The following is a 25,691-nucleotide window of genomic DNA, read 5'->3' as shown; positions in this document are numbered from 1 at the left end:
TTTTTTTTTTTTTTTTTTTTTTTTTTTATTCTTCCAGGCACAGGGGCTGGGTAATGCAAAAATCGCTTGTCTCGGGGTTTTTATTTAAATCTACATCAAGAGCGATGAGAAAAGCTTTGAAATAAAACATTTCTCTCCTTCACCCAGTTCTTTTTTTTTTTTTTTTTTTTTTTTTGTTTGCAAACACTGGGCCTCCCTCCCACCTGTGATCAGATCCCTCCTGCTTGAAGGGCAGGATCATCATCACCACCGTGGTTATGAGGCAGTGGAGCAAGACTGAAGCCAATACTACAAAGAGATGGAAATGAGGGACTGTGAGGAGCCTTCCTATCCCCCTGGGGTTCATGTTTTTTCCTGGAGGAGGAAGATGAGCTGATTTCTGCATCTTGCAGTGGTCTCAGCCTCTTTGGGGATCCTGGGAAAAAGAGGGAAGTAAGTGTGTGTTTCCTTCTCCCTCTTCACCAAAAAAACCCAAACCCATAGAATTAGGCCATGAATTCTGTTCTAAGATGGAATTTCTGCTGAGCTTTTGCCATCCCATCAAGAATTTCAAGGTAAGTCCTGTGGGTGAGTAGCCTGAGCCAGAGCTGTGGAGTGCAGTTGGATGTGGGATGTCACAGACTCCACCCAGAAAGATCTCCACATTCCCATCCTGCAAGAAAGTTTCCCAGAAAAGTGGAAAAGGGAAAAAGGAGGCACCTACCAACTGCAGAGACCACTTTGGCCAGAAAGGATCGAAGGCAGGGAGTGAAAATGAGCAAAATTATTTAACTGGCATCCCTTGAATTCACCCCATCATTCCCATGACATTTACTCCATTGTTTTGGGATTTCCAGCTCGCTGCTGGAGCCCAATGGAAAGGTGCAGTGGAATCCTGCTGCTCACGGAGCTCCGTGTCCGACACCCCTGGGGAAGGCAGAGCTGCTGGGATGAGTCAAGGAAGGGAGGTTTGGCAGCTCAGGTCTCCACTCCCTGCCAAGCTGACTCAGGCCAGCGAGGAGGAGGAGGAGGAGGAGGAGGAGGGCGAGTGGTCTGAGTCAGCCCAGGCCAGAGCAGGGCTGAGGGAAGCAGGGAGGGAGATTGGGATCAAACTGGGATCAAACCTCACTCGCCCCATCCCCAGCGCCCTGCAGGGATGCAGGGCTGGCTCTGCTCCCTGCTTCCCTGCCTGCTTGGATCATCCCAGCCCCGGTGAAGGGCAGGGAACAACCTCGGGGGGACACAGGTGAACTTCAGCTGGAGCTGCAGGAGAGCTGGGGAGACGAGACAGCTCCGATGGCAGCGCAGCCTCTGCTGGGAGCGGAGCGGTCCCGAGGGAGGGAAGAACATCTCTGCCCTAAGAGGCTTCGTGGCTGAGCAATAAAGGTGGAGAGATATAATTCTAACAGGTTTAACTCCTATCACTGGGCATTAGTTTAATTGGGCTGTGGGCCCGTGGCCCTGCTGACAGCAGGTCCTCTCTGAGCATTAGATCCTCCCACCCAGCTCCCAGAGCCTGGTGACAGCTGCTCTTTTCAGGGAAGAGGAGGGGAGAGATTATGCTGTCTGGAATTGGATTTGCCCAGGTTAAGGTGGAAACAAAGCACAGCCATGTCTGGGGAGGGGGAGATCACCTCAGTTCACCAGCTGATATTTTCCACCGGGGTTTCCTTCTCCCTCAAGAGCTAAACTGTGGCTGACACCGTGCCCTTCTCCAAAGGATCACAAGCGAGTGGGCACAGGGAGTCATGACTAATTCCTCGGCAGCCCAGGCAAATTGCTTTTCAGGACTACTCCTGGCCTAGATCTGACATCAGCCCCAGCACCGAGACAACAAAAAAGCCTCTCTGGCTTGCTGAGCCTCCTGGCAAAGCCACCCCCATCTCCTGACTCCAGTCCCAGGCCTCATGGAGAGCCAAAGAAGTTACATCCTAACAAACGCTGTTTTTTTTTTTTTCTTTTTTATCCCTCCCTCCTCACCATCCTCTTTTGTGGTCCGGTCTCTGTGAGTGGGAGATCCTCTACCCACAACCACTTCCCTTCTGATGGGCTTGGGATGCAGCCCTGGAGATGCCACACCTTCCCACTTCCTGCAGCGAGCTCTGGAGCCCAACATCTGGAATATCCCAGCCCTTGGCTGCTGCTGCTGCTGCTGTTCCCCAATGCCTGCACAGATGGAGTGTCTCAGCCTGCAACTGGGAGGTAAATTTGGGGGCCTGTAGCTCAAAGAAACACCATCCCTTCCACACCACGGCATGGAATGCCTGATCCCGGGGGATATCCGTGGTTTCCTGCTGTTTGTTCTGCTTTGAAGAGCTGCACTCTATGCTTGGCGTGAAGTTCCAAGGTTTTGGGCTTCCTGTTTTCTGCTTTCCCTGTATCTGCTGCCTGGAGAGCAACACCACCACCATCATCATCATCATCATCATCACCCCAGGGCAAGTGGAAGCCTTTGAAAAATCGGTTTCCAACTTTGTTGACACAAAATCTTGCTCCTGGGGAGCTGAGGAAGGAAGGAAGGAAAAGGAAAAGGCCTGGAAAAGCTCTGGGTTCTGAATGAACCTCTGCTGCCAGATATTCTGAGCTGTTCTATTTAATACACACACATGTATATATAAGCAAAGGCTGCCAACTGCTTCAGAACAGCACATTCCAGCAGCTCCAGGGAAGAGAAGATCTCAAAGGTGCCACAGCTCATCTGCAGGGAGCCTGAGCTCAGGGATGGCTGATTTTAGGGGAGAAAATCCTCTCCCAACAGCAGGACAGGAGGGAAACCAGCAAGGAAATCGAATATATTCAACTGGGATGTGAGAATGGGTGGGCTGGAGATGCCCAGCAGAGCTGGCCAAGACACCCAGAGCTGCAGAGCAGTTGGCTCATGCCCCAGCATGGGAAGACATCAGTGCTGGGAACACTGGGAAAGGCAAAATGTTGTGGAGCAAGGAATGTGAGGGGTCCTGACACGAGCTGGGAAAGGTGTGAAGAGCTGAGGCTGGGCTGCCTCACCTGAGGGATCACAGGCACCTTCCTGGTGGAACACCAGCCCCTGGGAAAGGGCAGCTGAAAACACGGAAAAACCACAGAGGAATTTTACCAGTCCTCGTCTTCGTCGCCTGCCTGGCTGAAATTCTGTACTGACAGTCTGGAGCTGTTACAGAAAATTGCTGCTCCACGGCAGCAGACAACCACCAAATCCTTTAAAATAAAACATGACAATCAAGCCTTGAAGGGAGTGGTGGGATTAGCCCTCTGCCTCCAGGGAAAATGTCATGTCCCAAGGAGAAACTGCCCCACAAACGCAGGTGCCCACGCATCCTGCAGAATTAGCTGAGTGTCCCAGAGAGGAAGGATCAGGGATGTCAGTCTGTGCAGGGGATTAGGTCACCAACGCCTTAGAGGGACAAGCTCTGCCCCACGCTGCCTCTCAGGGCTCCCTTTTCAGAGCAGGTGTCCAGGTGAGTTTTCAGGGCCAGCTCCTGGGAGGTTCCACAGCTTTTTTTGGGATTTTTTTTTTTTTTCTCTTTGGCACGGGACAAATGCAAAGCCAAGCTGCTTAAGAAGGGAAAATACCACAGCCAGCTGCAAGCAGCAGCACTTGGGGTAGGAGCCTCAAATCCTTGGGAATACAAAATGCTTTTTTAATTTGCTTTTAAAGCAAATGCTGTGCAGCACAAATTAATTCACGCCTGAGCACTAAGCATCTCAGCTTATAAGCCTTTCTTTGGAAACAGTTATATTCAGCGATCTGAACCACTCCTCCTCCTCCATCTGCTCCGAAAGGATGAACAAACAAGCCATTGCTGAAAGAAGGAAGGAAGGAAGGAAGGAAGCAAACCCGTTCAGCCATCTCCGAGGAAAACTGTGCCAGACCAAGAGAGCTTTTTTCCCCCACCCCACACACACACACACACACACACACACACCCCTCCCAAAAAAAAAAAAAATAAATTATAATTTCAACAGATCCCAAACCAAAATATTCTGCCCGCATGGGGCTCCCTCTCGCTCCTCGCACGAGGAGCAGAGCGCTGGTCACACGCGGCAACAGGTTCTGCTGCTCCAGCTCCCTCCCACACGCTGCAAAATGGGACGAGTCAAAGTGCCGGCTTGACTCATCAGCCACATGATCCAAGGCTGGAGCTAAAAAGGGGGAACTGGTTTACTCACTGTCTTGGGTACAATCTGTTTCTTGGGCTGCCCGATCTTGAACGGGATCCTGGAAAAGAGAGAGGAGAAGGGAATGTGTGAGCGGTGCTGGTGCCGGGCACGGTGCTGGGGGTGGGTTTGGGGGCACCAGGGGCTGTCCTGGGGTGGCAGGACCTTATTCCAGGCACTGTGCACTCCCCCTGGAGAGGGAAAGGGTGGGAGAGACTGTGGGGAGACTCCTCAGCATTCCAGAGCTCCGATCTCTGCTCCGTGACGGTGACAGGAACCAGGGAACGGCACCAACGGAGGGTCAGGTTGGATTTGAGGGAAAGATTCTTCTCCCAAAGACTGGGATAAGCACTGGGAGAGCTCTCCAGGGAATGGGCACAACCCTCGAGGCTGCCAGAGCTCCAGGAACATTTGGACAACACTCCCAGGGATACCCAGGGCGGGATTTTGGGGTGGCTGTGCAGGGTCAGAAGCTGGATCAGTGATTCCACATGTCCCTTCCAGCCCTGGACATTCCATGATTCTATCACAGTGCCCTTGTCTGGATGGTCCTCGTGGGTCCCTCTGATTCTCCCAAGAGCCAGTGGCACCCCTGAGGTCAGCCCCACACTTCCTCCCTCCACCCCAAATCAAGGCAAGGATGCTCCACAAGCAGCTGAAGAACCCGCTCTGTTCAAAACCAAATCTGCTGGGGAGGATAAAATAATACTAAAAAAAACCCCAAACAAACAAACAAAAACCAACCAAACAAAGCCTGTAAATATTTAGAAAGAGGATATTTAAAAAAGTAACAACCCAGTGTCTGGAGCTGAGAGCTGCTTCAAAGGATTCCTCTGCTCCAACAGCTGGAGGAGCAGCTCACCTGCCAGCACAGCCTTCATTCTTAAAATCCCTAATTCCCGGGAAAATCTGGGTTACCTGAATATGAAGAGTACTCTAAATAAATTACACAACATATGTAAGGGTGGCTGGGTCAGCTGGGAGCAGCCACGCAGGCAGCCTGAAAATAATTGGATTTCTTTCACCTATCAGTATAATGAAAATCCAGGAATTCAACTGCTGTTGTCAATGGATTTAATTAAGTTAAAGAGGTGCTGCTTGGTTAAAGCATCTCAGCCAAAATCTCCCAATGTTTTCTGGGTTGTGATGCTTTAAATAAATAGAAAAAATTGAGGTCATAATGACATTAAAGCATTTTTTGCTAGAGATGTTTCACCTACAGCTCAGCTTCATCCCATTCCAAATCTGCACCAGGAGTTTCTGGGAAAGTGCCTGAGTCCCCTCCTGAGAATTTGGACTGGACCAGCCCAAATTCTCCCGTTCCTACCTAGAACTTGAAATAAAAACATGGATTTTGGGACTGTGCTGGTGCTGCTGCCTCCCAGTCTGGCTTTTCCCACTGCTGGTTTTCCATTTGCTTCCCACCAGCTCCACCTCCAAGGTCCCAGCACCGCTCCATCCAACAGCTGGACCCCCAGGAAATATTTTATCAATGTAACCTGCTGTAAAATCCAGCTGTGTGCAACAGGAGGAAGAGTTTGCAATGGAAGGATGGGCGGGATGAAGAAAAAAAACCTGGATTATCTGAACTCCAAACCATGCTCTTCCCACTTTTCCCATTGTTTTCAAACCAAAGCTGTAATTACCCACTGGGAATAATCCAGGCCTGCACCCCCTGTGACCCTCCCTGAGCAGCTCTGGAGCCAACCTGAGTCACCAGGTTTAAATTTAATTTTTTTTTTTTTTTTTTGGGGGGGAGAACTTCCTGTTTATGGTTCTCTGCTGGGACTTGTGTAATTTTGGGTTTAACCCTTTCCAGCTCCTGTGGCAGTGTGAATCACCCTTCTTTTACAAACAAACACCACTCTGCTGTATAATTTCCCTGTCAATAACTGGGGGTGTGGTGCCTTACAGGAAGAAAACAAAAATATATTACTTTTTTTTCCCTTTTTGCTTTCCTCTGTGGGTCAAATATAAACCAAAATGAGGCACCTGCTGCCTGCCATCCACAGCCAGGTGCTGTCACTTGATGTTTTTGGAAGTGATGGCATCAACTTGGTTGTGAAAGGATAAAAAAAAAATGAAGATTTTACTCAGGGGAGTGTTATCCCTGTTAAAACCAGTTTGCCACTTTCTGGCAGGGCAGGAACAAGCAGTGAACTGGAGCCAGGCTGGTTCCTAGTGGGAAAGGACAATTAAAAAGGTGATTTAAGCATTACCTGTGTACAACCTGCCTCTCTGGGGGTTACAGAGAGCATCCCAAAGAGGTGCTGGAAAAATGGTGAAATCCAGGGAGTTGTGGTGACAAGAGGGATGTGGGGTAGGAAAAGCCATGGATCAGCATTGGTTGGGAACCAGGGCTGGGAGAGGAAAGCAGAGGGAGCACAGGGGGTCCTGTCCCATCCCATTCCCCATCCTCACCCCACCACGGAACCCCAAAAATCCCTTTTTTTTTCACCCAGAAATAAAGGGAAGTCAGTGGAGCGCTGCAAATCCCCCGTGCAGCAGTAAATATCTCTATCAGCATTGTGATGCCACTTGGTAATTATGTCTGTCTCAGTAAAACCTCTAAAAAATAACCCTGTTCAAGTCAGGTCTGTTCCTCAATTATTGTTTTTTTTTTTTTCTATTTTACAATTTTACATAATTTTTCCTGGTTTCTAAATCATTGCCTTTTAATATTATTCTCTGGGGGGGAGGGGTTGGGGGGGGAAGATGGATGAGCAGGAATGAAAGAAAGAAGAAGAAGAAAAAAAAAGATGAAAGATAGGGATTTTATTGGAGCTTTTAAACCAAATGGATTCACCCCACGCCTCAAAACTGCTGCTGGCACCGAATTTTCGTCCCTCTGGGAGTTGTGTCCCTGCCTGCAAAATTGTGGGGGGACAAAGTACAGCTGCCACAGCAAAATCACAACCATTTGCTTCAAAATTAAGAGGGGTTTTTTTTGTTTGTTTTGTTTTGTTTTTTCTAGTTAGAAAATGCAAGATGAGGATAATAAAAAATAAACTGGGGGGAGGTGGATCCGTATCCATCGCTGCCATGAATTCCCATCGTGGCACGGATCTCCCTGGTACCTTCAAAGCTGAGCCTGGCTCTAGAAACACCAAAAGAAAAACCAGAATCGGTGCTTTTTTTTTTTTTTTTTTTTAAATTTTATTTTCTGCTGAGCGAGAGAAAGCTGGGGTTGTGTTTGGGGTGTGAAATCCCTTGAAATGCCGTTCCTGAAGAGCCGAGAGAGCTGAGTCACAGCCGGAGAACATTCCCACCCTGCGGGGCTGGGGGAGCATCCCAGCCCCTCGCAGCCCCCTCCCCACCACAGCACCCGGAATTTGGGAAAGCAGAGGGGCTCAGCGAGGAGGGAGGAGGGTGAAACACTGCAGGGAGAGGGTGGGAAGAGTTTAAAGTAAGGGGGGAAAAAAAAAAAAGTGTGGGTGGAGAGAATCCTGCGAGCTCTACTCGGGGATGCTCAGGAACCCCAGGGAGGGGAAGGTGGGAGAAGCTGTGGCTGATTTTCTCTGAAGTTTCCCCAGCAATCTCATCTATTTACTTGGCTTCTCCATGTGCAAACGCAGGGCCACACACACCAAAGCAGTTAATTCTCCTCTGGATGCACGGGAGAGTTGGAAACAAACCTCCCAGGCAGGGGGGATACAGCTCCAATGTGGTCTGCGGGGAGCTGCTGCTTAAATCATGGAGCTTCCCCCTCCCACTCCCCTGGAACGGAGGCACGCAGGAATTGCCAGCAGGAATCGCTCAATCCTTGCTAAATTAGGGAGGAATGGTCCTTTCCTAGGGTGGACATCAAACCTTGGCATCACCCCTGCCCGTGGGGAGCTGGGATGCATTTCAGAGCATGCCCAAGGGATAAATTCCCTGTGGGATGCGATCCTTTTTCCCAGCTCACCATCAGCTTTACCACCCCTAATCAGGCCCCAGAAGACCCTTGGCAGATAAGCAAGGGATAAACACCAAATATTTTCACCCGCAGCTGATAAAATGTTGCCCCTGGGGATGCTGAGCTGCCAGGCAGGGATTGGGAAGGGAGGGAAGAAGGATGGACAGACAGATTGGACAAGCAGGGACAGCAGAGGCTGGGGCAGTTTGGATACGAATTAATTTGAGAAAAGTGACACTGAGCCTCTAAATTCAATATTCCTGCCCCAGGTGGGCATGAGTGACATTTGCAGGGGACCCACAGGTCCCACTTTGGTATGAACTGGTGGCCAAAACTGGTTTTTACTGGTACCACTGCCAGACCACCTACTAAATCCATGTTTTGTGGGAAGTGCCCGCTTCCTGTGGAAAGTTTCAGGTTTGTTTTTTTTTTTTCTCCTTTCTCTCTCTCTCTCTCATTGAAACCCCAAGCGCCAGCATAGCCTGGATCCCCGCCAGAGCTTCTCACTCTTTGAATTTCCACCAAAAATCTCAATTCCTTCACCGGAAAGAAACCTCTCTGTGCCTGCAGGCAGGAGGATGACACCCAGCCTCCCGCGCTGCCAGGGTGACCCCGACCCTCCGAGCCTGGTTTTCCCAAAGATTTTGGCATGTGGGATGATGAGGGATTCTACAAACCCATCCCTTTACACCTGATCCTCTGCGCAGACAAAAACCATCCCAAAGCTACGGCAGAAACTGGATCCTTCCCTGAGCCTTTCCCTGGGAAGCTCCTGAATCCATTCCCGGCTTGGGAATGGATTCAGCTCGAGGTGTAGCTGCATCCAGAGAAGCTGCCTGGTCATGGGATCAGCTGCTATCCCAGAGGGATCAAAGTTCTGCAAACCCCAACAGGAAGGTCAGGAGCACTAGAGGAAGGACGGGAACCTTCACCTTCCCACTCTGCTACGCAGCGAACTCGGCCGAGCTTCTCCTCCCTCTGTGCTTGGGTGAAGTTTCCCTGTGGGATGGAGGCGTTAGGGAAGGACTTTTTCCATGATAAGGGAAAGCCAGGAAGTTCAAAGGAAGCTCTACTGAGCAGCATTCCCGAGTCTCATCCTGCACAAGGAGAGGAAACACTGCACACCAAAATCTCAAAAACCTGGAAACCCCTCGGACTCCCTAAAAACACCCAAATGTGCAAATCCCCGGCTAGGAGGGGATGCCAGCCGTGCCCAGGTGAGCCAGGCAGGAGGGCAGGCTCAGGTTAGGCATGAATCTCCTGGATGCCTCCTTGCTGTGCTCCCTGCGTGTCCATGGAAACCGCAGGCACCGTCCCACCCCTCTCCCCCCCTCCCAGGAACTCATGGCAACCGCTCCAAACACAGCGCGGAGGCAAAAAAAAAAAAAAAAAAATTAAAAAAAAAAAAAAAGGAAAAAAAATATTCCAACAGATCACAAACAGCTTCTGTCGAGGGAGACTCTGCGCCAAATCCCCGTTTGGGTGCTCTCCTCGTGGAGATGAGGGGAGGTCACAGGGTGGGGATGGGAGGGATGTGGGGATGGGATCCCCGGGGAATGAACGCGCCCGTGGCGCAGGTGAGAGCTCCCACCTGGATTCCAACCCCACCCCTGCAAACTTGGGAGGTTTGAAGGCATGCAGGGATGGCAGGTCGAGCCGCTGCAGCGGGGGAGAAGGGAGAGAGAGGTGTAAAAAGAGGGGAAAAAAAAGAGGTGTAAACACCGATTTTCTGGATTTTAGGTCAGGCCAGGGAAAACAAGGCACCTTGCTGAAGTTTGGCAGTGCAGGGATGAGCTCCTGGGAGCGGGTGCCTCTGCATCCTGCATGGAGCCAGGAGCGGTGTCAGTGTTAAGCAAATCAAAAATAATGTCAGAATCCTCTCTCCCACCCATTCCAAGAGCAGCATGAAAAAAATAATGATATTTTACTCACCCATCAAAAGAAAATTACTCACGCCAGGCGCGTGGGCGAGCAGAATTTTGCAGGGCTGTTTTAGGCCCTGACTATGCTACAAAAATATCCATTTTAAGCACGGTTGTGAAACACCGTTGTGGCTCAACCAGAGCACTGAGTTGGAGCTACCTGGACAAAACAGGTGGAAAAATGAACGATTAATTAAGGAATAACCATTCTGAGGCCTGTGATGGTGGCAGGGAAGGTGGCTCTTTCCAGCTGCTCCACCCCAGGAGATGCTCAGCTGGGAAGTTTCACCACGATAAAAACTTTGGGATGTGCAAAGCACCTTGCACGGGTGCTCCAGGTAACAGGGAGGTGTTTGGGAGCCTTGCTCACTGCCCTGGTATCCACTTGCTTCATCCCCGTTAATTTTATCCCGTGCTCATCTCCTGATCCCAGTATCACTGAAACCTGCAGGGAAGGGGGAGCGTTGCCATTGGCCACATCGGGTTCCTAAAAAACATCAATATTGATTCAGAGGGAAGAAAACAGAGCCCGGGGCTGTGTTTGCATTGCACCTGCCCAGCATGGCCACGGCTCCAAAACATGGAAAATACCAGGAATAACCTGTGCAAATCCATAACAAAAAACACTGGGAATAACCAACAACTTGTTCAAATCCATAATACAGAAAACACTGGGAATAACCAACAACCCGTGCAAATCCATAACAAAAAAAAAAACATTGGGAATAACCAACAACCTGTGCAAATCCAAAATAAAAAACACTGGGAATAACCAACAATCTGTGCAAATCCATAACAAAAAAAAACATTGGGAACAACCAACAACTCCACTTTGAGGCTGTGCAAACCCATCCAGCCCCCCATTCTCTGGGAGAGATGGGCTGCTCCTCCACACCTCCATCCTTAAATATTCCAGAAATCACTCCCAGCCACTCTGACAGAGTTAAACATTGCCTAAGCACCCGTTCCCACTGTGCCCTCCCGTGCTCCAGAGCCCACTGAGAGAACTCTGTGCCAATATTGTGCCCCAGCCCTGCCCTGAGCACCACGAGCTTCACACACCAACATTTGATTCCTGCATTTTCTCCTCCCAGTAAACACCAGTTGCTGCAGTGGCGCAGCGAGGCAGCGCTCGGAGATGGAGCTGGCACGCTGCTGAAAATCCCCTTTTCCCTGTGAGAATTCACCTGAAGGGGAGGGGGAAACCAAAGCAGATTTTGGTTATGAGGTTTGGTTTGATGCAGTTTCAGGAAGCTTACAAAACACTTTATAAAGTCAAAAATGGGGCACTCGGGGCAGTAAAGGGATAATACAGTAAAATCCAGTACTCCACTCCCTTTATTTTTAGGAGTGATGGACAAGGGAACCACTGGATTGCACATGAGGAAGAGGAGGATGAGAATGCTGCAAGAGATTCTGATCCAAAACCTAAAGGAAGCCACGGAGCTCAGCTGAGATTCCCAAAACATCTCAGCTATGCATGCAAGGCTGTGTCCCAAAACAAGCCTACTCTTGCTCTAAATAAAGCTCAGCCTAGAAAGGCAGAGCTGCCTCACTGCTTGGGTGCAGGAATTGGGAATCTGGAGGTTTAATCCAGGCTTTGTCACCAGCAGGAGCCCTCTGGAACACTTTTCCTGTGCTCCTGGGAGGGATCCCTGTGTTCCTGGGAGGGATCCCTGTGCTCCTGGGAGGGATCCCTGTGTTCCTGAGAGTGATCCTTGTGTTCCTGGGAGGGATCCCTGTGCTCCTGGGAGCATTCCCAGCCCTCATGCAGCACAGAGAGCTCCCAAGGAGCAAGGGACGGCTCAGGATTAACCCCACACAACTCAACAAAGCAACGACCTGTCAATAGCCTTTAAATCTCTGGGGATTTTCTTACAAAAATATTGATATGAGTACTCAGGAGCCCAAATGGTGGCAGTTTGTGCCACTTCTCTGCAAGACAAAGCTGAGGACAAAGCTCCATCCTCCTAAGCTCCAGCAGCCAAGCCCTGGAAAAGGAGGAATCCACCCAGGACTAACGGTGCCCAACACCAGAGAGACACACATGGAAGCTGAGTCAAGTCCCTGCTTCCCAAAGCAGCCAGGGCTGGAACAAGGCTCTCCAGCTCCACAGCAATGCCAGAGCAGCAGCAGCGGGGCCGGACGTGCCTCACTGTGACATTTCAGCAGCAGGGCACGACCCCGACGTGTGTCAGAGCTGCCGTGGACGTCACGCCAGGCCCTGAGCCCCCAGTCCCCGTGAATGCCCCCATTCATCCCGGGTGGGCAGCTCTGGGAAGGACGGGCTGGGAGGGGGCACGGTCCAGGGCAGGACTGAGGGTGATTGTGTGGCTGGAACCCCGCGGGCTCCGAGCCCCTCGTGCGTCAGCGGCGCTCCGGAGGGTGACGAGGCTGGGGAAGAAAAAGGAGACTCAGAATTCCCTGGAGTCCCCAGTTCCCCTCACTCGCCTGGCAACGACCTCGGATTCTTCCCCAGAAAGAGGCGAAAACACCCGATCTCCCAGAGAAAGGTCTCCCAGAGAAAGGTCTCCCAGAGAAAGCCACATGTGTTGTGGTGATGTTGTGGTGACAAGTGACAGTCCCGGGATGGACACTGGGAAGAGAAAGTGGAAGTGTGGATACCCTGCACACAAATTATTCCACATCCAACACATGAAGGGATTATTTATTCCTCACATTTTGGCTCTGAAGCTCCTTCTGGACCAAAGGGTCCCTTCCAGAGTCCTTTCCCTCAGATTCCCAGGGGAAGAGTAGCTCCAAAACCTCCTTAGCCAACACTGTCCATAACTGCTGCTGTTCTGAGATGAGTAAAGCTAAACTGAAGTGATTCCAGTGGATAAATGTGTATTTTTAGCCCAAATGCCCAACTTTAATCAGTACGTCTGTGTGCCTCATTACGTTCTTGCAGTACATTTCCAAACCACAACTTCCACAGCTCCCAGGCAGAAAAATTTTCCATTGTCACCATGGAACTAAACATTCCAGGCAAGGAAAAGCCCTTTCAGTCCTTGATCCATCCCATCCTTTGCCTCTCAACAGCACTGGATCTCCAGGACTATCCAGGATGAGAAATCACACATGGCAGTCCAGATTAATTCCTAATATTATTAATTCCTAATACAATTCAAATAACAAGCACCAAAGGAACCAGTACGTCCAAACTGAGCCCTCATCAGTTTGATTCAAACTCATGAGAATTCTTCTTTCCTCTTTTTTAAAGGAAAAAACTTTACTTTCATGGAGTTGAAGGTGGTTTTACAGCATTTCAGAGCCAATGGGGACATTTGGGGACTCTCCATGTAACTGCAGCAGCACCTGGGCGGGGAGGGGTCAGGGGGTGCTGTGGGGGGCACAGGTGAGGGGTGCACACCTGTGTGGGTGACTACAGGGACAGCAGGGACAAACCTGGCCAGGACTGGGATAAACCTGGCCAGAACTGGAACGGCACTGGGGACTCCACCAGGACCAGTTCCAGGGTCCCCAGCAGGACAAGCCCTGCCAGCACCCGGGTCCGCTCCAGGCCAGCTCCAGACCCAGCATCGAGACCATCCCTGGCCGGCGCTGGGGACCCCACTGGGGCCAGCACTGGGGCAAACCTGGCCAGGACTGAGGGAAACCTGGCCAGCTCCAGGACAAACCTGGCCAGGACTGGGGCAGCACTGGAGACCCCACCGGGGCCAGCACCAGGACAAGTCTGAGCAGCACCGGCTCCACTCCAGGGCCAGCACCGGGGGCCCTCCAGGCCCAGCTCTGGGGCCAAGCCCGGCCAGCACCGGGACAAGCTAGGCCAGCACCGTGAACTCACCGGGGCCGCACCCACGGCCTGCACCGGGACAAACCCCGGCAGTACCGGCTCCGCTCTAGGGCGTCCACCGGGGTCCCTACCGGGCCAAGACCGCTCAGCACCGGGGCCCGCTCCGGGCCCATCCCCGGCTCCTCCTCAAGCGCAGTGCCCAAGCTGAGGAGCCGGGACCGAGCCAGCGGTTCCGGTTCTCCCGCCTTCCCCCGCTCCCTGTCCCGCCTGTCCCGGGTTCTCCATCCTGTCCCGGTGCCGGAGCCCCCGCTGCCCCCGCCCTGCCCCGCTCCCGGGGGTCCCGGTGCCCCGGGGGTCTCCCCGCACTCACCAGCTCATCCTCCCCCTCCGTCCCGCGGCGCTCCCGGAAGTGCCGGCGCTTTTGGCCCCGCCCCTTCCGGGAGCGCTCACCCCCGCGAGGCCGCGCGCCGCGGTGACGCCACGTGGGGGGGGGCGTGACGTCACATGGCGGGGAGCGTGACGTCACGGGAAAGGCGCGCGGAGAAAAGACCTTAAAATTCGTCCGATTTCAGTGCAAAGGCTGGAATTGGGGCGGGAGAGGGTGGAGATAAAGCGCTGGGAGCTGTGGAGCGTCCTTGGGGTGGGCCAGGAGAAGGAATTGCCTGGATCATCCCTGGGGTGGGCAAGGAGAAGGAATTGCCTGGATCATCCCTGGGGTGGGTGAGAACATGGAGTGCCCAGGAGCATCCCTGCAGTGGGCAGTGGCACAGGAAGGGGATGCCCAGGAACATCCCTGAAGTGGGTGAGGGGGAGGAATTGCCTGGGAGCATCCTGAGCTGGATGAGGGCACGGAGAGGAGATGCCCAGGGTTATTCCCTGGGTTAGGTGAGGGCACAGGGAAGGGATTCCCGGGATCACACTGGGATGGGACTGGGCAGGGGATGCCCAGAGACATCCTGGGGTGGGCGAGAACAGGAGGAGGAGCAGGACTGCACCAGTCAAGGAAATCCAAGGGATGTTAATCACCTTTGGAAGAGCAGGAGCACCCAGTTTTGGGAAGAAACTCCCCAAACCCATCTTGAGGAGACTGGACAGGGGTGGGAGAGGCAACAAAGTGACTTTGGTGACCAAAAACCCACCGTGTCCTCAACCCTGACCCATCAGCCAGCACCATCCGTGATCCCAGGGTGCAGCAGAGCCCCCCAAGATTTGGGTGCCCTTGGACCCCCTGTTATCAGCCCAGGGTGACATCCTGGGGGTGGCAATGGGCTTGGTGCCACTGGGCTGGTGTCACCAGCCACATGCCAGCACACGGGGCGGAGGCCCCGGCCGGGTGCCAGGGGTGGCTTTATCAATTAGCAGGTGGAGGTAAACAGCGCGGTAATTACAGCCAGGGAGGATGATGCTAAACTGGGAAGGTGTTACCGACACCAGTGAGGACAGGGATTAGCCCAAAAGGAGCAGGGGGGGCAGATGTGGGGGGGGTGGCAATCCCCACCAGTGTCCATTTTGTGCCAGGATGGGGCGGAGGAGCTGGGATGGGTGGAGAGGGGAAGTGGCCTGAGGGAAAGGGATCGATTTTGGGGTGCTGGTGGGTGTCAGAGCAAACCCCGAGGGGAAGCAGCCAGGACATCCCCGTCCAGGTGGGAGTAGGGTGAGGAGGAAGAGGAAGGCTGGGGCCAGGAAGGTTTTGCCGGCAGTTCCGTCTGCCAGATGGGCCAGGCAGCTCCTGGCCCTGTCCCCACCGTGATGCCCCTCACTGTCACCTCAGGGCGCAGGGGATGGGACAAGACAGAGCTGGGACGAGCCTGGATCTGTCATCCTGGTGGCCACAGGACTCAGGGAGCATCTTCTGTGGAGGCTCTGCTCTTTGTCCCCCTGTCCTGGGAGGATGAGTGTGGCCCTTTCCTCCAGAACGCTCATCCAGAGATGGGGATGGATCCACACGGTCCCACGGGGTGGGAAATGAGGGTCAGGCGATCCAGAACCATCCAGGCCTTCTGTGGATGACGTCGCCTGCCAGGCAGTGGCAGAAGCTGAGCCAGAGGTGAGAAGACCAGGGAAGGATCCCACCAACATCTGTACTCCATCTGCAAACCAGGAGCTTCTGGCTGGGGATCCTCATTGCTCCCAACTCCAGGGACGGGGGGGTCTCAGCTCTCAATGCTCCTCCTGAGCAGCAAATCCCATCCCGTGGAGAGCTCTTGGATCCAACCACATCCTGCAAAGCCCGAAGACCCTCAGCAGGGAGGAGCGAGGTGTTGGTGGCCTCCTCAGGACCCCGGTGCTCCCGTTGAGGAGGGAAAGGCAGCAAGTTCTGTGGAGCTGGTACGTGACTGGAAGCCCTTCCCTCCTCCCCAGAACACAGATAGCCCAGAACGGGGATGGAAAGTGCCGTGTTTCCGTAGCAACCAACATTTTTCGTGCAAGGTGCTGCACGCACTCCCTGTGCTTTGCCACCCAAGGGTGCTCCTCACCTTCCTGCTCTGTGCCAAGGGGGTCCTGCCCAGTGGGATGTCCAGGCCTGGCTGGCAGAGCGGGTCCTTCCCTCCTCCTCCTCCTCCTCCTAGCCCAGCAGAAGGACCCCAAAGCGTTGGTGCAACCTTGGGTGGCTCCTCTCTGGGGCAGCTCCTCTGCCGTGCCCGTTCCCAGGATCTCCAGCGTTTTCCAGCACGAGACACCAGTGGAGATGGGCACCTCCAGCATCACCAGCACCACCACAGCACCCTCAGGTGATGCTGGGGGCCGTGGTGGCCGCACACAGCGGGGACACTGTGGGGACCGATGGCTCCCAAACCACTCCACAGCCCCTCATGGCTGCAGGACCTCCAGAGCACAGAGGAAAAGACAATCCCAGCTCATCCCAATCCAACCTCACGTGGTCACCAAACACTAAACCACCAGGAATCCACGCGGAGACACCGGGGCCCACCCGGCACAGCGCCCGTGGGCTCCAAAGCCAAGTCCTCAACACCACGAGATGCCACCCCTGGCTGGGCCAGCTGTGCTCTAAGTCACCCTTAGCCCCTGGATCTTCCCCACATTAAAGCCTTTCCAAGCCAGGGAGCTCAACAAACCCCCTAGAATGGGCAGAGCTGCCCTGGAATGGCCAGAGCAGTGGTTTCTCCAGGCCCGGCTGCAGATCCAAATCAAAAAGCAGGAAAATCTGACAGAGTTGCCAACGCTTTCATACCCTGGGATCACCAGGAAAGACCACGGTGCCAATGCCAGCCACCAGCACTGCCAGCAAGGCCTTGGGAAGGAGGACACTTGTGGGATACTCAACCGGTCACGCTCCATCCCAAGGCACCCCCAGACCCTTGGTCTGGGATCCTCCAGCACAATCCCAGCTCCGGGAGCTCCATCCCCATCCCTGGGGAAGGCTCCAAGCGCCACACACCACCACTCCAAACATCCAAGCGCCTCCAAAACTCCTTCTCCCACTCGTTCCTCGTGCCCGTGCGAGCGCCAGCGCTGAAACCCGCCGGGTTATTTTTAGGTTATTTTTATCCCGAGCGATCCAGGCTGGGAAAAAAAAAAAAATCCCTTGCGGGTGATTCGACTGGCGAAGGGCGCGGGAGCATTACCGGCTGAAGCGGCGCGATCCTCTTTGGTGGCCCAAAGTTATCCCGGCGGCCGCGGAAGCCGCCGGCAAAATGGTGACGGGGTCAAGGCGGCGGTGGCGCGAGCACGGAAAAACGGGATGGGAGGTCAAGGGCAAAGCAGGGATGTGGAAGGGTTTTGGGGAGAGGTTGGGTGCCCCAGAAATCCCGGTTGGGTGCCCCAGAAATCCCGGTTGGGTGCCCCAGAAATGCCAGGAAAGAGGGGACACGAGGATGGAACCGGTCGCCTTCGGGGTCACCCAGCTGGGTCTTGATGTGCCCGTCCTGTGGATAGAACTGAAGGAGGGGGGGGGGGGGGGGGGCTGAGGAAAAAAAAAAAAGTGGGTTATTTTTTTTTTAAATCATATAAAAAAATAATATTTAAGGAAATACAGCACTAGGAAAAAAAATTCTGTACAGACAGGTTTCAAAGTCGTCCGTAAAGAGACACAGCACCCACTTCCCTGCACATTTCAACCCTTTTTACACTCCCGTTACACATTAAAACCTTCCTTTTTTTTTAACTTTCCCAACCAATATAGATCATTTTTAAGCAAATAAAGATATTTACTACAGATTTTGATTGTCAGCAAACACAATATATTTACTGCATTAGCATTTGCTCACAGTGCAAATGGTACAACAATACATCAGTTCAATATTTCTGATTTTTTCCCTTAAAAATGCTGTATGCATTAACTATCATATTTGCATTACAACATGACAAATGAGCAAATGAAATGTGTGTGAAAATTATCACCTTTTCACAATATCAAGCATAATTTTTTTTTAACCTTAGTATAAGGTACTATAAATCCAAGAAATAAAAACATCCACAAAATATATTACATCTGGTATGATTTTTTTTTCTCTAAGTACTCAACTTTATACAAAAGTCTTTCAAAAAATATCATTCCCTTAGGTTTGTGTGGTTAAACCTGATTGTGGTTTGTTTTTTTTTTTTTTTGTTCCTTTCAGTTCACATAAATTAGACTGCATTCTTCCTCTTCTCTTTATTTTTTGTACGTTTTTAATGTGTTTTTTTGTGGTTTTTTTTTTCACATGCAGACATCAAACCTGGATAGCACGACCTTTTGGCAACAAAGATTTTTTTTTCTTTTTAAGTCATGATTATTTTTGCTTAGTTTAGCTTAAATGTCTGAGCACAGTTTTATTAAAACAAAAGAAGAAAAAAATCAGAGCAGTCATGCAATGACATGCACATACCAGAAGGAGAAAGAAAAAAAAAAATAATAAAATAGAGGACTAATTGATTTTTCTCCTCCATAGTTGGGTGGTTGTTTTAAAGTGACCAAATAAAATAAAATAAAAATATCTCACATTATAAAAAGTATTCAGCAAAATACTGGGGTGCTTTTTTTTTTTTTTCCTGTATTACTGTAAAGAATTTCCCTTCTGCTGAAAAAAAAACAAAAAAAAAAATAAAAAAGAAAACAAAAACAAGAAAAGAAACCCAAAAGCTGTTGCTGGGACATCGCTCCCCGCCGCCCCCCGGAGCTGGGGGGACCCTCAGGGCTGCCCCCCACCCCGCCAGCCCGGCTTAGGGGGCTGAGCCCTCTTACCTCCAACACGGGGAGCCGGTGCTTGGGGACACGGGGGGGGGACACGGGGCCGGGGTGGGGGCAACAAGGGCTCCAGGCCCAGCGAGGAGAGGAGCCAGAGCAGCTCCATCCATCCATCCATCCATCCATCCATCCATCCATCCATCCATCCGTCCATCCATCCATCCATCCGTCCATCCATCCGTCCATCCATCATCAATCCGTCCATCCATCATCCATCCGTCCATCCATCCGTCCATCCATCCGTCCATCCATCATCCATCCGTCCATCCATCCGTCCATCCGTCCGTCCATCCGTCCGTCCATCCGTCCGTCCCCTCGCGGATCCTGGAGAGTCCAGCCCCAGGGCAGCCGGGCAGGATGGGACCGGAGGGGGCCCGATCCTGGAGCAGCCAGCCCCGGCAGGGCAGGCGGGTCGGACCGAGCCCTGGGATCCAGGTAAGCCGGGATTCTTCCCGGGATCTGCAGCCCGGGCAGCCCGGAGCCGGGCCGGGACGGAACCGGGAGGTGCCGGGTGAGGGCCGTGGGGTGCGGGAGAGTCGGAGCCGGAAGAGCCGGGATGGGGCAATCCAGGCGGGATCCGGGCGGTGCGAGTAATCCAGGTGCGGGAGTGGGGATCCGGGAACAGGGTGCGGGCAGCAGGGATCCCGGAGAGCCGCGCAAGGAGGGTGCGGACAGCCCGGTCCCGGCAGCCGGGATCCGGGAATTGCAGGAGCAGGCAGCCGGGATCCGGGAATTGCAGGAGCAGGCAGCCGGGATCCAGGCAGTGCGGGCGGCCCGGCCCCGGGCAGCGCAGGTGGAAGCAGCCGGGATGTGGAAGGTGCGGGAGCAGGCAGCCGGGATCCAGGCGGTGCGGGCGATCCCAGCGCGGGCAGCGCGAGTCCGGGCAATCCGGGTACGGGCAGTGCGGGGTCCCGTCGATCCAAGTGCAGGCAGGATCCAGGTGCGGGCAGCCTGGACCCGCTCAATCCGGGCGCGGGCAGAGCGGACCCGTCGCAGCACAACGCCGGTATCCTGAACACCGTGGGGTTCCCCCCGGAGCGGTGCCGAGGGCAAGGGGAGGAGAAGGGGTTCCACCGCGCCGCCCCCCACAATCCCTCAAGCGCACGTGGTGACGGCGGGGGCGAGGGCGACGGGGGGCGAGGTGGTGGCGGTGGCGGTGGGGGGCGCGGCGGGGGGCTGCCCACCCGAGCCCTTCTCGGCCTTCTTCTCCTTCTGCTTGAGGTGGATCTTGGCGTGCCGCTTGCGCTCGTCGGAGCGGGCGAACTTGCGGCCGCAGAACTCGCAGGCGAAGGGCTTCTCGCCGGTGTGGGTGCGGATGTGGGTGGTGAGGTGGTCGCTGCGGCTGAAGCTCCGCATGCAGATGCGGCACTGGAAGGGCTTGTGGCCCGTGTGGATGCGGAGGTGGCGGGTGAGCTCGTCGGAGCGGGAGAAGCGGCGGTCACAACCCTCGGCCGGGCAGGCGTGGGGCCGCTCGTGGAGCGGCGTCTTGCTGGGCCGGTTGGGATACTTGCGGGGTCGGATGGGTTTGAGGGTGAGGGGCGGCTGCGGCAGCCCCCCGAAACCCGGGTGGATCTGCTTGTCCTTGAAGGCCTTGATGGTCTCCAGAGGGGTTATGGGGGGCGGGTTGACGCGGATGGGGTCCAAGCTCTGGAAGGGTTTGTGCTCCGTGATGGTGCCCATGTCGTTGGGGTGGTGGTAGAGGTTATAGTCTGGGATCATGGGGAAGAGGTTGCTGTCCAAGGCGGGTTTGGCCGCCTGGTAATCCTGGGGGGAGTAGGTGAGGCCAGGGTTGCTCTGAGGGTCGTGGAAGGAGACGGGCTCTGGGTAGAGGTCACTGCAGGAGGAGTAGGGTGGCAGCGCGGGGTACATCTGGTCCACCTCGCCCTGCGGCGGCCCCATGCTGCCCGCCGAGCTCTGCGTGCTGGTGAGCGCGCCCGAGGACGGCGGCACCCCCAGGATGCCGGCGCTCATCAGGCTGATGATGTTGTCCTGGCACCAGTTGGAGGGCGAGTCGAAAGCGAATTTCCCCAGGTAGGTGACAGTCTTGTTGCCCGGGGCGGGTTGAAAAGTGCCCGAGTAGGAGGACAATTCCTGACCGGCCTTTTCGTTCGCTAAGCCAATGTCCATAACATTATCTGCAAAGTGCGAGAGAAGCGGGGCAGGGTGAGCCGGGAGGGCCCGGGGGTGGGGGAGCACCGGGGATGTACCGAGGGATGCTCCGGGGAGCGGGGATGCACCGGTTCCTCCTCGCCCCGCTCTCCCCCCTTCCCCTCGCTGCTTCCACCCCGCGTATGCGGCGCTGCCTGCTGGGGGTCCCGACGATGCGGGGCCGCCTGCGCCTCCCCCGCGAGGAGCTGCCCGGGGTGGGTGGGTTGGTGGGGGGGACACCCCTCCGCCGCGCCGCCGGGGGAAGGAGGTACCTGCGGCTACAGGTAGGCTTCCTCCCCGTCCAGCCCCGGCAGCGCTGGGCACTCTGCGGAGCCGGGGCTGCGGCCGCCGACGCCGTTACCAACTCGCCGCCTTCCCTGCGCCGAGCCCCGGCGAGGAGAAACACGGGGATGGGGAGGGTGGGGGGGGGGGGGTTTAGCCTGGCGGGGCTCCGCGTGGGAGCGGGGACACGCGGGGAGCACCCGCCCCCGCCGCCCTCGGCGCTCACCTGTGCCCCCCCAGATCCTCCCTCTCTCCTGTTCCACCCTCTCCCCCCCCCCCCCCCCACCACCACCGCCCCGTTTTCCCCCCAACCCCGCGCTCCGGGAAAGTCGGCGCCGCGTCCCGGGGAGCCCACGCTGCCGCCGCCGCCGCTGCGGGGTGTGGGGGGGCGGCTGCCACGGCCACGCGCGTCCGCGGCGCCTCCGCACCCGCGCAGATCCCGGCGCGGGCGGGCGGCCCCTGCGCGACACGGGGGTGCCCGGCCTTCCCTTCGTCCCCTCCAGCTTTTCCAGCCGGGTTCTCCTCCCCACGGAGCCCGGCCGCCGTCCCCGTACCTGCGGCGGCGGCTCGGCGGCGGCAGCGCTCGGCGGAGCCCTGCAGCGATCGAGCGGAGACACGGCGAGGAAAGGGGTGGGTGGGTGCGGGGGGGGGGGGGAAACGCTCCCCAGCCCCAGCTCTTCCCTCCGAGGCTCCATGACACCCTACCCACAGCATCCTCCTCCTCGCCCCACCGGCTCCCCCCGCCGCTCCTGCCTATTCCCCATTTTCCTTCCCCCCCCTCCCCTTTTTACCTGCAGCCATCTGGTTGTAGTGAGCCACCGAGTCGCTGGTGCTGGAGAAGATATTCAAAGAGTTGGGGATCTCCTCTGGGTACAGATTGTCAGGCAATTGGTTCATCAAAGTGTTCATGGTCCCCGGCAGCTTCTCCAGTAGTTTGCCTGTCATAGCACTGGAGGAAAAGGCTGGTTCAACGTGGCTCCGAGCTCAGCTCCCGAGGAAACAACATCCGAGTGGCAAATCCGTGCGAGGGAAATCATGCAAGAAGAAAAGTTGGGGCGGGGGCGGCGGGGGGGAGGAGGAGGAGGAGGCGGAGGGGGGGGGGGGGGGCTGGGGGTGGCCGCGGAGGAGGGGGCGCGGGGGGGGCGCGGTCCTCCGTGAGTCCCTTGGTGGTGTTTCCTCGAGGGGGAGGGGGCGATCTGGCTGGCAGATGTGGTTGTAGAAGCTGGGGGGGGGGGGGGTGGGGGGGGAGGATTTAACCCCTCCTCTCTCTCTCTCTGTCTCTCTCTCGCCGGCTCCCGGCCCCGCTCCCCCCGCTCTCGGCCCCGCTCCGCTCGCCGGTTCCTTCGCTGCCGCCCGACTGCTCCGCCGGGGACTCCGCGGGGCCTTTATGCGGGAGCGCTCCGTGACGTAGCTGCCCATATATGGACAGACAAAGTGGAGCCGAGGCCGAGACGTCACAATGGAAGCTCCGCACAATGGAACGTCGGAGAGAGCAGGAAGCGGGGCCGGCGCGAGCGGGGACGGGGGACAGGGGACCGGGAGAGGGAGACCGGAGACCCTGCACCGGGACCCGGCAGCGGATACCGGAATAAGGGGAGCGGGAACGGGGCGTGATACACCGGGCAAGGGGGACAGGGCACAGGACGCCGGGCAAAGGGGACCGGTCACCTGGCATGCTGCACCGGGGAAGGGATGCCCGGTACCGGGGATCCTGCACGGGGCGGTGGGGACCGGCACCTGGGCATCCCGCACCGGATAAGGGATACCGGGCTTCCTGCACCGAGCACCGGGCATCCTGCACCGGGTACCGGGCATCCTGCACCGGAAAAGGGGTACCGGGCATCGTGCCCCGAGCACCGGGAAGAGGGCAGCAGGAACCCTGCGCAGGGCACGGGGCACCGGGCACCCTGCACTTGTCACCGAGTACAGAGTACCGAGCATGCATCAGGCATCCTCCACCGGGCACAGTGCACCGGACACCGGGCACAGCGCACCGGACCGGGGGTCTCGCCCTCTGCGCTGCATCCCCCGCGCCGAGCGGTGCCATCCCTCTGAGGAGGGCAGGAGGCGGCGGCTCCAGCCCTTCCAGCCCGGATCATTCCCTCCGGGAAGCAGCGGGGGCGCGGGGACAATCCGCCCCCGCCGTGCCTGACCCTGCGGCCACCCCCGGGGCTGCTCAGAGCCAGGCTCTTACAGGGAGGTTTTTTTTTTTTTTTTTTCCCTCCAGTGGAGACCAGGACTGGCCACAAACCCGATCCCGCAGCCCGGGCTGGCACAGGAACGGGATGGGAGCTGTGCGGGGAAAGCCACAGCGCCAGGCAGTGGAGTTTGGTGGGAAGGAGAGGGTCAGAGCGGGGTCGATGCAGAAGCCTCCAGCCCCTCGGTGTGGTGGCAGTGGTGACGGAGGGTATGGCTCTGCCCCGAGACGCCCCTTCCCCATGTCCCGATTCCCGTGGAGAGCAGCGCTTGGAATACTTTAAAAACAGGTAACACTTGTTGGTCGCCTGTGATTTTAACCTCACCTCCCCCCTTTAAAAGTTTGGCACTTCCAAGGCGTCAGTAATTAGGTGGTTTCGTGCTAAGTGTGCCAACTGATGCTATCTTTAAAACCCTCCGAGTTATATAGCAAATGTATGGAAAAATGCTGTGTTGCAATAGCTCCACTTACCCAATTCCTGCAGGGCCGGCTTTGCCATGGGAGTGAAATCCGGGCTACGGGAGGGAGGGAACGAGGGGCACGGACACACCGGGGGCTCTGGAGGCGCAGCGAGGCCCGGGCGCTGTCGCTGCGCGGTGCCGGCAGCCGCTCGGGGCCGGGGGGCGGAGTGGGCGGGGGGTGCTGCGGTGCGCAGGGCGGGGGGAGCGTTTTTGGGGGTGGGGGGCAGCGAGCCCCGACTTGGGGTGTATGTGATCGCGGGTGGAGGAGGGGCTCGTGTGTTCCATCAACTTCAGGGCCCCCCACATTCACTTCAGGGCTCCCCACATTCACTTCAGAGCCCCCCGTGCACTCCAGGGCCGCTCATTCACTGCAGCCCCCCAACCACTGCAACCCCAACTGCTGCAGCGGTGCCCCTCCATCGACGGACACCCCCAATTCCATCAAATTCCCCCAGTCCTGTGCAGAGCCCCGCATCCTGCGCAGACCCCCCTCCTTCCCTTGCACCCCTATCACCCCCATCCTTTGCAGGGCACTCTCCTTGTTTTGCACCCCTTCTCTCTGTCTCTCACCCCACCTTGCACCCCTCCCACCGCCCCCCCAAACCTCAGCCTCTCCCCCTCTCCGGTGCATCCCCCGCCCGCCCCGCCCGTGCCCTGGCGCGGCCCGGGGGGAGCGCGGCGGCGGCGGCGGCGGCGGCGGCGGCGGCGGGGGGAACGGGGGGGTGAGAGCGGGGCGGCGGCGGGCGGGAGGCCGAGGGGAAGCGCCATACAAGGCCTGGATCCGGCCCCGCCTCCGCTCCCTTCTTTGGCCGCCGGTTCCGGCGCCCCCGGCGCTGCCGAGGTGCGGGGCGGGCTCGGGGCGCGGAGGGAGATCCGCAGCCCGCGACCCCCCGGGCAAAACCGCCCCGACCTGCGGGGGTGAGGAGGGGGTCCCGCTGACACCCCCTCCCCCGCCCCCCGTTCCCCAGGCGTGCCCCCCGTCCTTCCCCGTCACCGCATTCCCACGGTGGGAGCGCGCCCGCAGCCGCAGTGCCGGCGGTGCTGCTGGAGCCCCGCTGCGTGTCCGGCTCCCACGGCCCCGCAGGATCCCCCCAGAATTAAACCGTCCCTCCTCAACCCTTAATTGTGCCCGGTAACAACACCGCCACCCGGCTTTTCCCGATTTATAGCAGAGGTTTGCTCAGCCTTATCGGCACCCACGGGTGAGGGTCCCGTGGGCAATTCCTGCTCCCCTCCCTGCACTGGAAAACTCCGCATCCCCACGAGTGCCAGCCCCACGCTCGGCTCACACCGACCCGGGTGGGCGTCTGCCCCCCGAGGGTGACAGTGACACGGGAGTGTGAACGCTCACCTGCCCCCCCCGACACGAGTGGCACCTGCTTCCCGCTGGGAATGCAGCTGTTTCCTGCCCGGTCGGGGCGGCTGGGGCTGTGGGTGCACCCCAAACCCTCGTGGTGGGGTTTAGGTTGGGTTTAAAGCTTCTGAGTCATGAGGACCTGCCGCTAAACCCGGCTGGTGAGAGCGGGACAGCTCAGGCACTGACAGCGGCTTAATTGGGAACGGCCTTAAGCCAAAATAAACCGAGGCAGACTTAGACTGGCGCAGAAACGGCCGCACGGGGCTTGGACTGGCTTAGTTACAGCTCAGCTTAATGGGTCGGAGCATCCCGAGCAGAGCTCTTTACCCGACAGGAGAGGGGAAAAA

The 25,691-nt window shown here is 56.4% G+C and overlaps 2 protein-coding genes across 3 annotated transcripts in view; both read right to left on the bottom strand.

Moving 5' to 3' along the window:
- Positions 1-14,135, bottom strand: part of BIN3 (bridging integrator 3) — a 40,330-nt gene extending 26,195 nt beyond the window's left edge. The window contains exons 1-2 of one of the 2 annotated variants that reach the window (XR_009934052.1): positions 14,082-14,111; positions 4,147-4,195 (exon numbers count right to left, since the gene is read on the bottom strand). Coding sequence is in view for 1 of the 2 variants with exons in the window: in XM_062510540.1 (XP_062366524.1) it covers positions 4,147-4,195; positions 14,082-14,089 (57 nt within the window). In the remaining variant the exon portion in view is untranslated. Of the gene's footprint in view, positions 1-4,146; positions 4,196-14,081 lie in introns of both variants that reach the window. The other variant, XM_062510540.1, reaches the window with a different exon arrangement.
- Positions 14,136-19,966: 5,831 nt separating this feature from the next.
- EGR3 (early growth response 3) lies at positions 19,967-22,274 on the bottom strand. The gene is made up of 2 exons (XM_062510720.1): positions 22,121-22,274; positions 19,967-21,034 (listed from the first exon to the last, which is right to left on the bottom strand). The coding sequence occupies exons 1-2, from the start codon at positions 22,272-22,274 to the stop codon at positions 19,995-19,997; spliced, it is 1,194 nt and encodes a 397-aa protein (XP_062366704.1). The 3' UTR covers positions 19,967-19,994.
- Positions 22,275-25,691: the final 3,417 nt, after the last annotated feature.

Source organism: Cinclus cinclus, chromosome 29, assembly GCF_963662255.1.
Source record: "Cinclus cinclus chromosome 29, bCinCin1.1, whole genome shotgun sequence".
NCBI classification, from domain to species: domain Eukaryota; kingdom Metazoa; phylum Chordata; class Aves; order Passeriformes; family Cinclidae; genus Cinclus; species Cinclus cinclus.
This window is presented reverse-complemented; position numbering and strand designations above follow the sequence as displayed.

What these genes read in the sequence shown, in the direction of transcription:
- EGR3 (XM_062510720.1), bottom strand. Translation starts at nt 22,274, where the DNA reads ATGACAGGCAAACTACTGGAGAAGCTGCCGGGGACCATGAACACTTTG. An exon ending in CTACAACCAGATGGCTGCAG is followed by an intron (nt 21,035 to 22,120) that starts GTAAAAAGGGGA and finishes CGCACTTTGCAG; the next exon opens with ATAATGTTATGGACATTGGC.